General features: G+C 40.5%; 1 protein-coding gene across 3 annotated transcripts in view; it reads right to left on the reverse strand.

Annotated features, from left to right (window-relative positions):
• LOC121324055 (serine/threonine-protein kinase WNK4-like) overlaps positions 1-12,342 on the reverse strand; it is a 29,579-nt gene extending 17,237 nt beyond the window's left edge. For 2 of the 3 annotated variants that reach the window (XM_041265469.1, XM_041265470.1), the window contains exon 1: positions 11,056-12,342. In XM_041265469.1, the coding sequence (XP_041121403.1) occupies positions 11,056-11,691 (636 nt within the window). In that variant the 5' untranslated portion in view covers positions 11,692-12,342. The remainder of the gene's footprint in view (positions 1-11,055) is intronic. The other variant, XM_041265468.1, reaches the window with a different exon arrangement.
• Positions 12,343-14,267: the final 1,925 nt, after the last annotated feature.

Consider the following 14,267-nt stretch of genomic DNA (forward strand, 5'->3'; position numbering starts at 1 on the left):
TTTTTTTATTAACTGAATGGACCCAGTTGCCCTTTTTCGCTATATATAATCTTGCTGGTGTTTTTTTCCGGAGGGGAAAATAAGAAAAACTAAGATAAAAACCTAGTTTATAAAACAGATTTTTTTTAAAAATAGAACAATTAAAAAAAAAAGTCTTAAATTTAAAAAGACACAAAAAATATGGTTTAATTTTAAAATGTAACTGTTTAGGAAATTATATATAAATGCAAAGATGCAAATGCTCTTTATTAGCTGCTCCCCACTAACCCTACCTCCCTCTCTCTCTCTCTCTCTATCTCTATCTCTATCTCTCTGTTTGAATGAGCTGAGGGTCCCAGATTGTTTCTTCAGCTCAGCCACGATTTATTTCTCCTTCACCAATCATTTCTAGCCAATCTCACTTCAGTTAAAAGGAATGTAAATACAGGCCTGTTGTCTGTCCCACAGCAGCACACACTCTGGGGAAACACAATAAATATCCAGGACTTGTACAAAGTAATTGGCTGCACCACACGCTGTCTTAAGACATGATGTTTAAATGGCAGGCGCAGACTTTACGTTTTTATGTGAAGGTAATAAAGTTACAAAGCCAGAGCAAGATCCTGTTAACCCACTATTACAATCAGTCAGATACTTCTGTTTTTCTTGGTTTCAAACAAGTGGGACTTATTAAGTACTTGCACTAACAGTGTTGTATGGTCTTTAACACAGCCTTTTAGTAAAGCCTCGCTTTTTGGGGTTTTGCTATATCAAATTCTAAGGGTAAGCACACTAACAATGCCAGTCAACATTCAAGTTTGCAAATATATAGCAGTATAAGCAATCAGTGCACAAGAATTCCCATCTGTACCTGCTTTTCAACACAAAGCAGGTGCTGCTGATTAAACATTTAGGTCCATCTCACACCTGCAGCAATGCATACTGACACACATCAACCAAAGGAATATACAGCACTGCTCACTGCAGTCACCAGCAGTGGAGATCATTAAATATGTCTTGCAGGGTTTGCAGCTCTGCATCTGAAAAGGACAGCAGCACTACATGACATGAGGTTATTTATTGATTGATTTATTGATTTGTTTGTTTTAATCAATAAGAAATATTTAACGGGCTGGCAGCAATGCAATCCTATACCCTAACTCTCTGATCTAATTGTAGGAGCTTTCTGCTCCACAGCGTATGCTGGCTGAAAGTGCAGCAGGAGTCAGCTAAGATGTGTTTCCAATCCAGGCCAGTTCCACAGTGCTTGGCTCTTCCATACAAGTCTGCAGGGCACAGGACTGAGGAAGAAATGCAGAGGATGGAATTGCACCATTCCAAGACAGCACTCGGTAACCTTCTGGCAAAACACTGATGTGATGAAAGTGAGCCAGAGAGATAATGTTAAGGTCTACCCATTCATTGGACACTTAACTCCAGGGTCCAAAATACTGATATCTTTGTGAGTATGTCCTCCGTACAGGACCACCGCGTTTCTGTGCGTGGTGAAGAAATGAATACAAACCGTGTCATGAATGGTTTTCCGAGCTCAGGGATCATGTCATTCACTGACTTGTCAACAAAGCTAAATGTAAGGGATTAAGTGAGCCACTCCTGTTTCAGCTTTGTAGTGCGGTTTTCCTATCATCGAAAGAATTGTGCAAATCTCTCTAACTGAAGTTTACTACAGTAAATCGTGGCGAGGTGCAGTAAAAGTGCAGTAAAAACAAAAGCATGATGAACGTTTACAAAGGGTCATAAGAACATAAGAACATAAGAAAGTTTACAAACGAGAGGAGGCCATTCGGCCCATCTTGCTCGTTTGGTTGTTAGTAGCTTATTGATCCCAAAATCTCATCAAGCAGCTTCTTGAAGGATCCCAGGGTGTCAGCTTCAACAACATTACTGGGGAGTTGATTCCAGACCCTCACAATTCTCTGTGTAAAAAAGTGTCTCCTATTTTCTGTTCTGAATGCCCCTTTTTCTAAATTCCATTTGTGACCCCTGGTCCTTGTTTCTTTTTTCAGGCTGAAAAAGTCCCTTGGGTCGACACTGTCAATACCTTTTAGAATTTTGAATGCTTGAATTAGGTCGCCACGTAGTCTTCTTTGTTCAAGACTGAACAGATTCAATTCTTTTAGCCTGTCTGCATATGACATGCCTTTTAAGCCCGGAATAATTCTGGTCGCTCTTCTTTGCACTCTTTCTAGAAGCAGCAATATCTTTTTTATAGCGAGGTGACCAGAACTGCACACAATATTCAAGATGAGGTCTTACAAGTGCATTGTACAGTTTTAACATTACTTCCCTTGATTTAAATTCAACACTTTTCACAATGTATCCGAGCATCTTGTTAGCCTTTTTTATAGCTTCCCCACATTGCCTAGATGAAGACATTTCTGAGTCAACAAAAACTCCTAGGTCTTTTTCATAGATTCCTTCTCCAATTTCAATATCTCCCATATGATATTTATAATGTACATTTTTATTTCCTGCGTGCAGTACCTTACACTTTTCTCTATTAAATGTCATTTGCCATGTGTCTGCCCAGTTCTGAATCTTGTCTAGATCATTTTGAATGACCTTTGCTGCTGCAACAGTGTTTGCCACTCCTCCTACTTTTGTGTCGTCTGCAAATTTAACAAGTTTGCTTACTATACCAGAATCTAAATCATTAATGTAGATTAGGAATAGCAGAGGACCTAATACTGATCCCTGTGGTACACCGCTGGTTACCACACTCCATTCTGAGGTTTTTCCTCTAATCAGTACTTTCTGTTTTCTACATGTTAACCACTCCCTAATCCATGTACATGCGTTTCCTTGAATCCCAACTGCGTTCAGTTTGAGAATTAATCTTTTGTGCGGGACTGTGTCGTGTCTGTGAGGGTCAGATCAGGAGGGTTAGGGGTCTGCAATGTGTGACTGTGCAGTGAATTAGCTTTGTTGTGGTCGTTGTTTTAAACTCCATTTATGTCTCCGTGCAAAAAAAAAAAAAAAAAAGAAACTTGCGTACCTTTGGCACCAATGAAATGGGACAGGACAGGTTCTACTGTACAGTAGAGACAGACTTTAGAGAGGCCTACCTGCAAAATAACAGCTGTTCCAGTTTCTTAAACAACCTCTTACCTCATCAGGACTATTCGAATCGGGACGACATGCCACTAGCTAACTTGCGCTGGTAGGTTCGTTACACTCTCGAGAGCTCTGTCTAACCAAGCACAAGAGAGATAGACAATACAGCCATTTGAACAACACTGGACAATGTTTAGTAATGTTTCAGTCACACGAATGCGTTAACCGCATTGCAGCTACATGTACGTGCGAAACAGGAAGAGTTTGTATCCTTCCGAAACGAAACCAACAATTTCAACAGCGAATCAATAGGGGATTTGTGTGGGGATGGATTCCAGAGAGAAGAAATACAGACAGCTTTTAAAATAGGCAGCAGTGTTGTGTAAGGCCTTATATATAAAGCAGCTGTTTATTTTGGTTCCACTATCTTATCAGGGTTACGGCGCTGCTGCCTGGACATTTATTCCAGTTCCGAGGTGGTTACCACACTGCGACTGTCTGTTTGTTTTCATGGTCTTAAAGATATACTGCGGTATTTGTTTCAACTGTGTACCTTTGTACTGTACAAATAATTCAGCTCTGACCTTCCCTTTAATTTCTTTTCCGTGGCACCTCTATATTGAAGGATGTGTTTATTATTAGCTGCACAGTAAGTCAGTATTTAACCTTAATTAGATCATGTGACACACTCGCCCCTGAAGACACCTACAGTACCTCCTCTCTTAAGCAAACAAAACTAAACAAACTGAAAAAATAAAAAAGAAAAGACTTTAAACATTCTGAGTTAGCAAAGGAATGGCAAACGCCTTATGCAACCTATTACATTTGAAGACACCTAGAAACAGTACCTCCTCTCTTAAGTCACACTAGAAACAGTGTTGCTTCTGCTTGGAAACAGTCTGTTCTTCAGAGTCACACTAGAAACAGCGTTGCTTCTGCTTGGAACCGGTCTGTTCTTCAGAGTCACACTAGAAACAGTGTTGCTTCTGCTTGGAACCAGTCTGTTCTTCAGAGTCACACTAGAAACAGTGTTGCTTCTGCTTGGAACAGTCTGTTCTTCAGAGTCACACTAGAAACAGGTTGCTTCTGCTTCAGTCTGTTCTTCAGAGTCACACTAGAAACAGCGTTGCTTCTGCTTGGAACCAGTCTGTTCTTCAGAGTCACACTAGAAACAGTGTTGCTTCTGCTTGGAACCAGTCTGTTCTTCAGAGTCACACTAGAAACAGTGTTGCTTCTGCTTGGAACCAGTCTGTTCTTCAGAGTCACACTAGAAACAGTGTTGCTTCTGCTTGGAACAGTCTGTTCTTCAGAGTCACACTAGAAACAGTGTTGCTTCTGCTTGGAACAGTCTGTTCTTCAGAGTCACACTAGAAACAGTGTTGCTTCTGCTTGGAACAGTCTGTTCTTCAGAGTCACACTAGAAACAGTGTTGCTTCTGCTTGGAACCAGTCTGTTCTTCAGAGTCACACTAGAAACAGTGTTGCTTCTGCTTGGAACCAGTCTGTTCTTCAGAGTCACACTAGAAACAGTGTTGCTTCTGCTTGGAACAGTCTGTTCTTCAGAGTCACACTAGAAACAGTGTTGCTTCTGCTTGGAACAGTCTGTTCTTCAGTCACACTAGAAACAGTGTTGCTTCTGCTTGGAACAGTCTGTTCTTCAGAATTATTTACAAGTCCCCCTTAGCCTCATACTTTATTAGCCTGCATACTTCAGGTTTAAGGCAAAGCCGCTGTGCCTTACATAACAGTAGAAACATATGAATATTAAAATGATATCTGAGTGAAAGGAGTTATCAGGTTTATTGCAAAAAAAATACTGTTATGTAATCCGCGAAAAACACTGTAAATATAATTTTTCCTTTAGTATAATCCTTTAGAAATGCTTAACATGGTATATTTGCATTCCAAATTCTAACTGTGAATTAACCAACCTCTAGAATTATCGTAATAATTTACAAATCATAAAATAACGAGGGCGCAGTCTTTATTTGCATATGTCTTATTATTATTATTATTATTATTATTATTATTATTATTATTATTATTATTTAAATAACCTTCTAACCTTTGCTCAGGCTCATTATAATATTTTTTGTTTGTTTGTTTTTTTCATTAGGTACAAAATAATGTTCCTGTGGTGCAAAGTGCACTGCATGAAGCTAAAAACTTCGTAAATCAGACTCTCTGTGTAGCCATTTCTATCCGTTACTGGCTTTGGGGGAGACGGTCCACTGGGGCTCTTTACAAAACCACTTTCCTCTGGCCCCTTTTCTGCAGGTTTACACGAAGCGGAGAGAGAGATCAGTGCTCACTGTTTCCATTCCAGCCATGCCTGCAGTCAGCCCATTATATCCTACAGACGTGTGCTGGCTCAAAGCTCTCCATTTACAAACACCCCTGTGGATATTTATACTCCTGATGTGTTTTAAAGGGGAGTTTCACCAGCTACACACAAGGACAGGGCAGCTTTGTGTTCATGTAGTGAAATGCCTTTAAAGCTCATTAGGGGGACAGAATTATCTTGACAGCAGCCTTTTCATACCTCCACTTTTATCAAGTCATTTGGGACAGCTAAGGTTTTCTAGATCTGATATAAAGAGCCCCTGTCTGCTTCCCAGGTCAGTGGCTCTATACACGCCAGGTATACCCGCTCTCTAGAAATCCTACACTCATCCAACTGGAAGCATTGATAATATTACCATTACAGCATTGTCAACACATTTGTATTAGGCGTCTATTGGTTTAATGTTATCTTAATTTATTTCACTGGGGCTCAATTTATGGGACTGGCATTGCAGTGCTGCTGTAGTGATCTAGTGTACATGGAAGTGGAAGTATAAAATTCTAAATGGGCAAAAGATTTTTAAAAATAGGATCTTTTAGTGTCTCAAGAAGGCATACTGAAATCTCAGGACACCTTCCTGAAAAACCGGGACCATCTGGAGAAAACAGGGACATGCGGCAACCCTGGTTATACTGCGGTCCTGTAACTGCTAGAAGCTAACTGTACATGCCTCTGAATATGAATTAGCCCCATCACACTATCGGGTGAACTTTTTTGTTGCCCAGGGCGCTAAAGCGAAGAAATGGAAAAGATTACTGGCTGTGTATACGTATCTGGTGCGAAAGTGTCGAAACGTCTATCAGAACAGAACGTGAATAAGAGGAAGCAGAAAGAAAAAAAGTTACTGTCCAAAGCCGAACTGACTGTCTGTAGGCTGCGTTACTGTATTTAACAACTAAATAAGTCACAGATTTTTTTTTTATTTGCTCATGCCATTTTGTTTAGCAATACAGTTCCCATTGGTGCAGTTTGTAATTTGTGGATCTTACTCTTTGCCCTGCAACATACAGTATTTTCTTGTCTTTCATCACCACCATATAGAAACCTTGGTCGCTACTCAATGTTTCTTTCCTTCTCAAAGACACGAAGGTGAGGCAGGACCCTTGAGGTCCCACAGGGACTGAAATGGTTCATTAAAAGAACAGGGAAATAACATAAGGAGTTTTTTTTGTTGGATTGAATCTCATTAATTGGGGCCTGTATTAAATCAGAATAATGGCGCCACCACAACTTACGCCATTAAACTTTATAACTCAGGGTCTCAACTGCAACACATCCTGTTAGAGCAGCTAGAAGCAAGGAAACATTGCAGGCTGTTCTGCTTACACCCTAGAGCATGCATAAACCTAGCAACATGGGGGAAGCAGGAAAAAACAGGACAATCAGATCCAAACTCTTTTTCCATTTAGTTTCTAAGTGGTTTAGATCCATGAGACACTCTAGAACCGGCATCCAACCTGAAATCATATCGCCCTGCTGTGAAACATATTGCCAGCACAACCTATGTTGACTTTCCCAACGTTGTGGCCTGCTTCTCGACAAACCAGTCCACCAGAACACAGATTTCATAAACCCTGACTGGTTCAAAGCAGTCAATAAAAAATACAAAGTTACACTGAGCTCACTGTACAGAAACGCTTGTGTGTTCTGTGAAGAGGTGATGATTATTAACTAGTGCATTGTTACTGTTAGCCTCCCCGTTTGCAGACTGCAAGCTCAGTCCCAGCCGAGGAAAGCTGCGCTGCTTTAAAGTGACATAAAACCCTGCTTCGATATCTGTTCATAATTATACAAAGCAGCTGCTCATCTCTTGGGGCATTTATTGATTCTTAAGTGGCTCGAGGTCCCAACATGACGTCATTTTCAGAAGGACTGATTTTTGATGGGGTTTGTTATCTTTCTTTTAGTGAGGATGGAGCATTATATTAAAATCAGTAAGTCCTCTTGGTAATTTGCCTCTACAGCTTCTGTTGCTAATACCTAGAAGGCTGGACAATGAAAAGATTTAAATGAGCCTTGCATATAATGCACACAAGAGCCTTTTAGATCAGAGAGTGATTCCGTTTTTACACCACAGCTGCAGTCACAAGAGGGTACTGTGTCTTGGAACGATTTGAATAACACATTTCTGACACCGCTTCTGGGTCAAATCAGATTTAATTAAAAAATTCCATTCATTGGGGCAGAAATCCCCAAAAAACAGAACCCCTACAGATACACTGCAGGTAACATGCATTGCAACAAGGTAGTGAGTGTACAGTACTTACATTTACTTGACATTTAAGCTGACAGAAGAAAGACGACGATGTAAAAGGTCAACAGAACCCTATCCTTTAGGGAAAGGAATGCAGGTGTGCTTGTTCTGTTCACATAGAAACACGAACCCCCGAAGCATACTAGCCAGCATAATATCACCTAAATACCCTCTTTTTTTTTTTTGGTGCCAAAAGAATTTCACCCTACAGCATTTCATCAAGCACCTCGCATTATTCATTCACCTGTTTGAATCTTGTGATTCCTGCAAATTGGATCTGTGCCTAACAGTGTTTGAATTGCTTTTCATGATCTGCCCAGTTGTGTGCCACTTGGATTACATTGAAGCACTATCTGCTGTAGACGTACGTGTGCCTCCTGAGTCCAAAAAGGTCGGACCAGTCACTGGGATAAGTGAATCTCTTTCTATGGATCTATGAACTCCCTGAAGGCTCTTCAATTTGACAGCTCTGTGCTCAGGATATAACAAGACTAAATGACTTGTATTATGGTGAAACCAGAGTGGAATATACTAATAGCACCTAATTGCAACAATTTTGTTCTTTAGCGATGGGGCTACTAACTCTACCCTATATTAAAAGTTAGCTCTTGAATTGGTGATCATTAACAAGCAGTTCCTTGCAGTATCATTTAATGCGATTTACTACACTTCGCTGCCCTCCTCCTACAGTATAAAACAAGGTACAGCTGCCTGCAACTAAATGTGTTTTTCTGACAGATGAAAAGTCTGGACCGCAAAAATTTGCTTCAGTAGAATTAGCCAACAGAACCTTCAACACAGTTCCAGCTAATCAGAGCTAAGCATTAGAATATTAACCCTTGCAAAATTCATCCTTTCTCCTAGGGTATCCAGAATGCATTGCCACTGTCAATCCTGCCTCCCACAAAGCTTCTGTGTACCGGACAGAGAGCGACAGAGAAAAGAACAAAAACAATCTGAGGTGTGACTTTGTGATTTATGGAGAGAATGCTTAATTAACGAACCACTTTATTTTCCTGGTATTTTTAACACCTTTTCGGGTCAGGAGAAAGGACTGACTGTTCCAGGAATCAACGGAACACAGAATTGTTAAACATTCTGGAATTGTTGGCAGGAGGTAGAGGGAGGCAGTGGGGTGGGTATCAGAACACTTTGCCATTTGGAATGGAATCTTAACTCGTCAATGACGTATTTCACAAGCTCTGTATGATATGGAACTGCAGCAACATACGTAAAATAGCAACTTTTACTTGAAAAAAATTGAGTTTGAATCAAGCATGGTTTGCATAACTATAGAAACCCTGCTTGCTTCCAGGGCCAATGGCACGTGGGCACAGGGTACTGTACAGCAGGCTCAGAGTACAGCAGCTTCCCTAGAAGTAGAACATGATGTGTGGGATGTAGCTAGCCATCCAGGATAGGAGGAATAGCTGAGTGTAACACTGCAGGTAAAAGTCTGTACAACTCATCACAGCACTAAACTGTTGAACGAGTTTTAGTTTGTGTGATTCTGTCCCATCCCCAAATGCTGATTGGAAGATTATTTCCCCTCATCTGTGGTGCTGACATTTTGCAGCATTATATTCATCCTAATGGCTATCTCTTTCGACATCACCTGAAATGCATCACCCTTCATCAATCCCATCAGGGATGATCAGACTGAAAGGAGTTTCAATTACATGTAAAGTGAGTTATCCTGACAGGCTGAAGGAGCCGTCTCCACGGCAGCCCAGCACAAGGATAGACTTATTCCTTAGGTCTGAAAAGGCTCCAGATTGTGAAAACAAAATCATTCAGGGCTACAGACCACCCGTTGTGGGTTGCTGTGTAAATATCTGACGAGGGTACAGCAAGCCAGCTGCTTAGCTCTGCAGTAGGGATTTACCTTTTTGACAGATAGATGAAATGGGAGCTGTAGCACTCCAGAGATAATAGATGCTAAAGCCTAGAGTAAAGTGGTATTTTGGATGAGTTTCTGTTTTGGCAAACATGAATCGAATGGATCTCCAGCTGCTTTTCTGCAAACCTTGCACTACGGCAAAAGCAAGATTGTGATGAAGCAATATTGGACACTTGTCACCAGTTTACACGATGACCGATGTAAGGACAGTGAGAGGGATTGTGGGAAAGGGGCGCAGTTCAATCGATACCCTTAAACAACACTTTATCCAGACCAGAGAGCTTCAGCTGTCCAGCCATTTGAAACAACAACACAACACCACCAAAAAACGTTGCGATACCTTTCTGATTTTCTGACAAAACTCCTAAACGCTGCAAAGTATAATTTCCCAAACCACAGAGCTGTATTCTCAATCAGAACTCTTCCCATTGTGATATTGTTTGTTGTTTTTTGACAAACCTTGTTTTGGCATGAAATGAAAGTCGTATTTGGATAGGATAAAAAAAAATCGGCAGAGATGAAGATGTTCAAATTAATAAGAAATAACTGATCCCGCTCCATGATAGAATATGCATTGCAAACATTATCATTTTCCACCTTTCGGATACATCGCTGCTAATTCCTGGAATTACTTGACTCGACTAGGTAATGGATGTGCCAGTGTAGAGTAAGGGATCCGAAGCAATTCTGATATTCTACAAGGACTGCGGACCCACTGATATACAGCTGTTGCATGTAGGAGCCAGTACCTCTCTCAAGATTCCAGTACATACAGAATACTTTTGAGCGTAATCCTGGAATTCTCCTTCAGGGATCCGAGTGCCGAAAGTTTTGTTCCACAAATTTGTTTAGCAACATTATCAGAGGATGCAAAAAAGTTTAAGAAAGCTGACAGCAAGGACTGAATGAATTGTATTTATAACTTGTATTGCTGGGGCCATAAGTTCGCGAAATATTTTATTACGATTACAATGATTGGCAACGCAAACCTGTATTCAGGTATTGATTTGTAGATCTTGTATAATCAACTTTATGGCCATATGGGAATTGATACTGTTTATACTAAAAATAGACTGCCTTGTTACATTACTACAGTCAACGTGCACACCTACAGAACCGACTGCTATTTAGAGATGGATGTACAGCGGATAGAAACAAACACACGATTGTGCGCACTTGGGTTGCTTTAAGTAATTTCCTTCACCTTTGGAATAGGGAACATACAATATAACTTTAAATGCACCTACAGTCAAGTAGGTTAATCAAATGGGCAACTCATTACACGCCTGTTTACAAAACTACTTTGCAGTATTGTTGCTGTATACCGTACATTATTTCGGACGCTGGAGCTTTACATGCATTACAGCTGCATACACACCATGGGTGTGTGTGCGCTACATTTTTGTAACAAGCTCGTACACGATTTTTTAATTGTTCATAACAATGGGTTGCTGCCTTGTCAAATGAATGCATGCATTTTAATACAACATCCATAACACGCTACCTGTAGTTCGCACCATGCCACCTCCACCGTTGTTTCCGTGTCCAGACCCTTGTACACGGTCTTGAACGAGCCCCTCCCGATCTCGATGTTGAATTTCAGGTACCTGCCGTCAGGTGAGATGGCCACCGCTTTGGTCTCGATCTCCTCCTTCTCTTCCTGCTCCCATGTACTCTCAAAGGGAGCCCGTGATAAAACCACTTTTTGGTGTTTTCGTTGGCTGGTTTCGTCCTCCGAATCCGAGCTGATACCCAAGATGTTATTTTGCACCATCGCATCCAGCTTGTTATTGTTATTATTAAGCGGCGGGGCATGGTTGTGATGTGGTCTTGGCGAGTTGGAGACGGGGCAAGGCAAGGGACACCCCGGAGACTGCGAATCCGCGTCCACGCTTGTTTCTGTCAAACGTGTCTCTGTTGAGCACAGTTGAGGTTGATGGCTGCTGGAAAGAGACGCGTAAACTATCGGCTCTAGTTCCGTGGCGTTAATTTTATTAAACCGGTACGAGTTTCTTCTGGAACTGCCCGAGTGTTTTCGCCTCCGCGGCGGTGCCACAAGGGGTAGCAAACACGAATCGTCATCCGAACCAGAGCTTAAAGGGATGCCGCGTACAGCTCGGTCCACTTCTGTTTGAGACATGATTTTGAGATTTGTGTAGTATGCTTCCACAAAGCAGCCACGTTTACTTAAATATTTATTTTACACAACAGATATTAAAATGACCTTGAAACGTGACATAGCACGCTCGCTGTTTTACTAGAGCAACAAGTCTGATCGATTTAGCATATCGTCAATAAGGTATATTTAGTTACACTTGAATCACCTTCTTTGGAGTATATTTGGAAAAGTGTGCACGTAACATCTTCAAACTTAAAAAAATAGCCTGCCTATTTATAATACTATATTTTCTCGGTTAAAGATAAACTTCAGTCCGCGGAAAGCTGTAGTAACAATAAAACCTGTATTACGGGTTAACTTATATTTGTTTATAAAATATAAATAAAAGTCTATATTCACATACAAAAAAAAAATACCCTCTTCTGGTCGTGTTTTGATACAGTCTATGTACACATCCCAAGCAGTCCTGGTGAAAAGCTTGCCGTCCTGAGAGTAAGAGATAGGTACAGTCACTTGCACCAGCGCAGTCCGTGAGTGTACAGATTGGACTAGCCTAGCCTGTGCCAATGTGCGCCTTCAAACCCGTGTGCAGCACCAACACTCAGCGCACCGACCCCTAACTGGGACCCTGCGCCCACTCAGAGGGAAGGAGCTCCTCCCTCGCCGAGTCTGCACAGTCTTCTGTCGCAACTCTTTACTGAGAAATGCGACCGCGACATTGCTTTAAAGGTGACCCATAAACAACGTTTCTCACATGAGTAGTGTGAGATATATATATATATATATACACACACACACACACACACACACACACACGAGATGGCAATTATATATCTGCTTGTAAATATTCATGTTTCTCAAAACCATAATTCATAAGCATAATTCATAATCGTAAATGCATGTCATTGTATTCTTGTACAGTACATGCTATATACAACCTCCTTTGGACTGCAATTTGTGCAACGCGCCAAACAACATACAATGCAAATGAGCAAAAGAGGGGCCGCTGACGAAATTGAGCTGTGCTCTTGCTTCATCCAGCCCGCATGTGAATCGCCTGCCAATATTTTAATCTGGTTGTTTTTTTTATCATTTTGCCCTGACCCTGATTCAGATATTATTACCCCTCAAACCGGCAGTTTGCCAACTAAAATGTTCTATATTAAAGTATTTCACGAGTGCAACATGTAAATACACTGCAAATACTACATTGGATTACATTCTGATATATATATATATATATATATATATATATATATATATATATATATATATATATATATATATATATATATATATATATATACACATTCTTTACAATTATATATATATATATACTTTAAAATCATATAACACATATACATGGTACATTTAAGCCTTATGTTTGTATATTAAAGTGGGTAAAATAAATAAGCCTTTGTTAAGCACTTTTGAATGAATTAAATCTGTGTGCATATGCCAGTAAATACAGTTTTGTTAGGGCACTCATGATAAAAACGTTAGCAATTTTTCTAAATGCCATTTTAAAAGTATTCTAACTAGAATCTGTTGTTTGACTTTTGCTATCCCATAAATCCAGAATTGGCAGGTATTGAAACAAAAAATCTAAGAAAGCCCAGCTCTGCATGAGAGAAAAGTACATGCATTGCATAGGGATTCCTGAGTCTCACTGGAAATGCATGCTTGCCTTCTTGTTAATTATTCACTTAGCAGACACTTTTAACCAGTGGGGGTAAACTCTGCATCACAACTGCTGCTGCAGAGTCACTTACAGTAGGACCTTGGTTTTACTTCTCATCCAAAGGACGGAGCACAAGGAGGGTAAGTGACTTGCTCAGGATCACACACTCAGCTGTGACACAAAGCAAACGTCCAGCAAGCACCCATTTATTTCTAAGAGCTATTGTGGATTTTATTGAGTTCACATTACAATGAGTGAGACGGCTATGTTTTTTTTTTTTTATAGAAGGGATTGCTGAGATTGCCGAGCTGCAGTGTGTTGCATGGGGAAATGCGTGCAACATGTAATTCAGGTTGAGGTATGGATGCTGGAATGTCAGTTTAAGGGTGGGGTGGGGATAGCAATGTAACTCAATAAAGGAGTTAGTGTTTGCCATTGATAAATATTCCATCTCTGCTGTCAATCACGCGCCCAGCTACTCATCGACTCACGTCTTCACAGAGGCAGCGGCACGTGCGCTGCACAGAGATTTGATATTTGGAAGCACCATCACAAGGGCCGCGCTTTCTTTCGTTCAACATTTAATTTTTTTAATAAGTTTCAGTAAAGCATGATGTATAGCAACAAACAGAAAAATAAAAAAGATAATTCTAAATTCTCAGGTGCAGTAAAAAAAAAAAAAAAGGGGGGGGGGGGGGGCAGGGGGCTCTCCACACCTAGCACACAGCAATAAATGTAAGCTTTCTTAAGTGTGTGACATTACCCAGCTCTATGATAAAGAATCCCTAACACAATCTTCAGTTTAATCCCCCCTATTTATGGTTTTAGCCGATAAGTGAGGGAACCCAATTGTTCCAGTAACTGATCTACCTCTTTTATAGTGGCCAAAGGACTGAGTATTTTATATTAAAACTCA

This window comes from Polyodon spathula, chromosome 12 (assembly GCF_017654505.1).
Source record: "Polyodon spathula isolate WHYD16114869_AA chromosome 12, ASM1765450v1, whole genome shotgun sequence".
In the NCBI taxonomy this organism is placed as follows: domain Eukaryota; kingdom Metazoa; phylum Chordata; class Actinopteri; order Acipenseriformes; family Polyodontidae; genus Polyodon; species Polyodon spathula.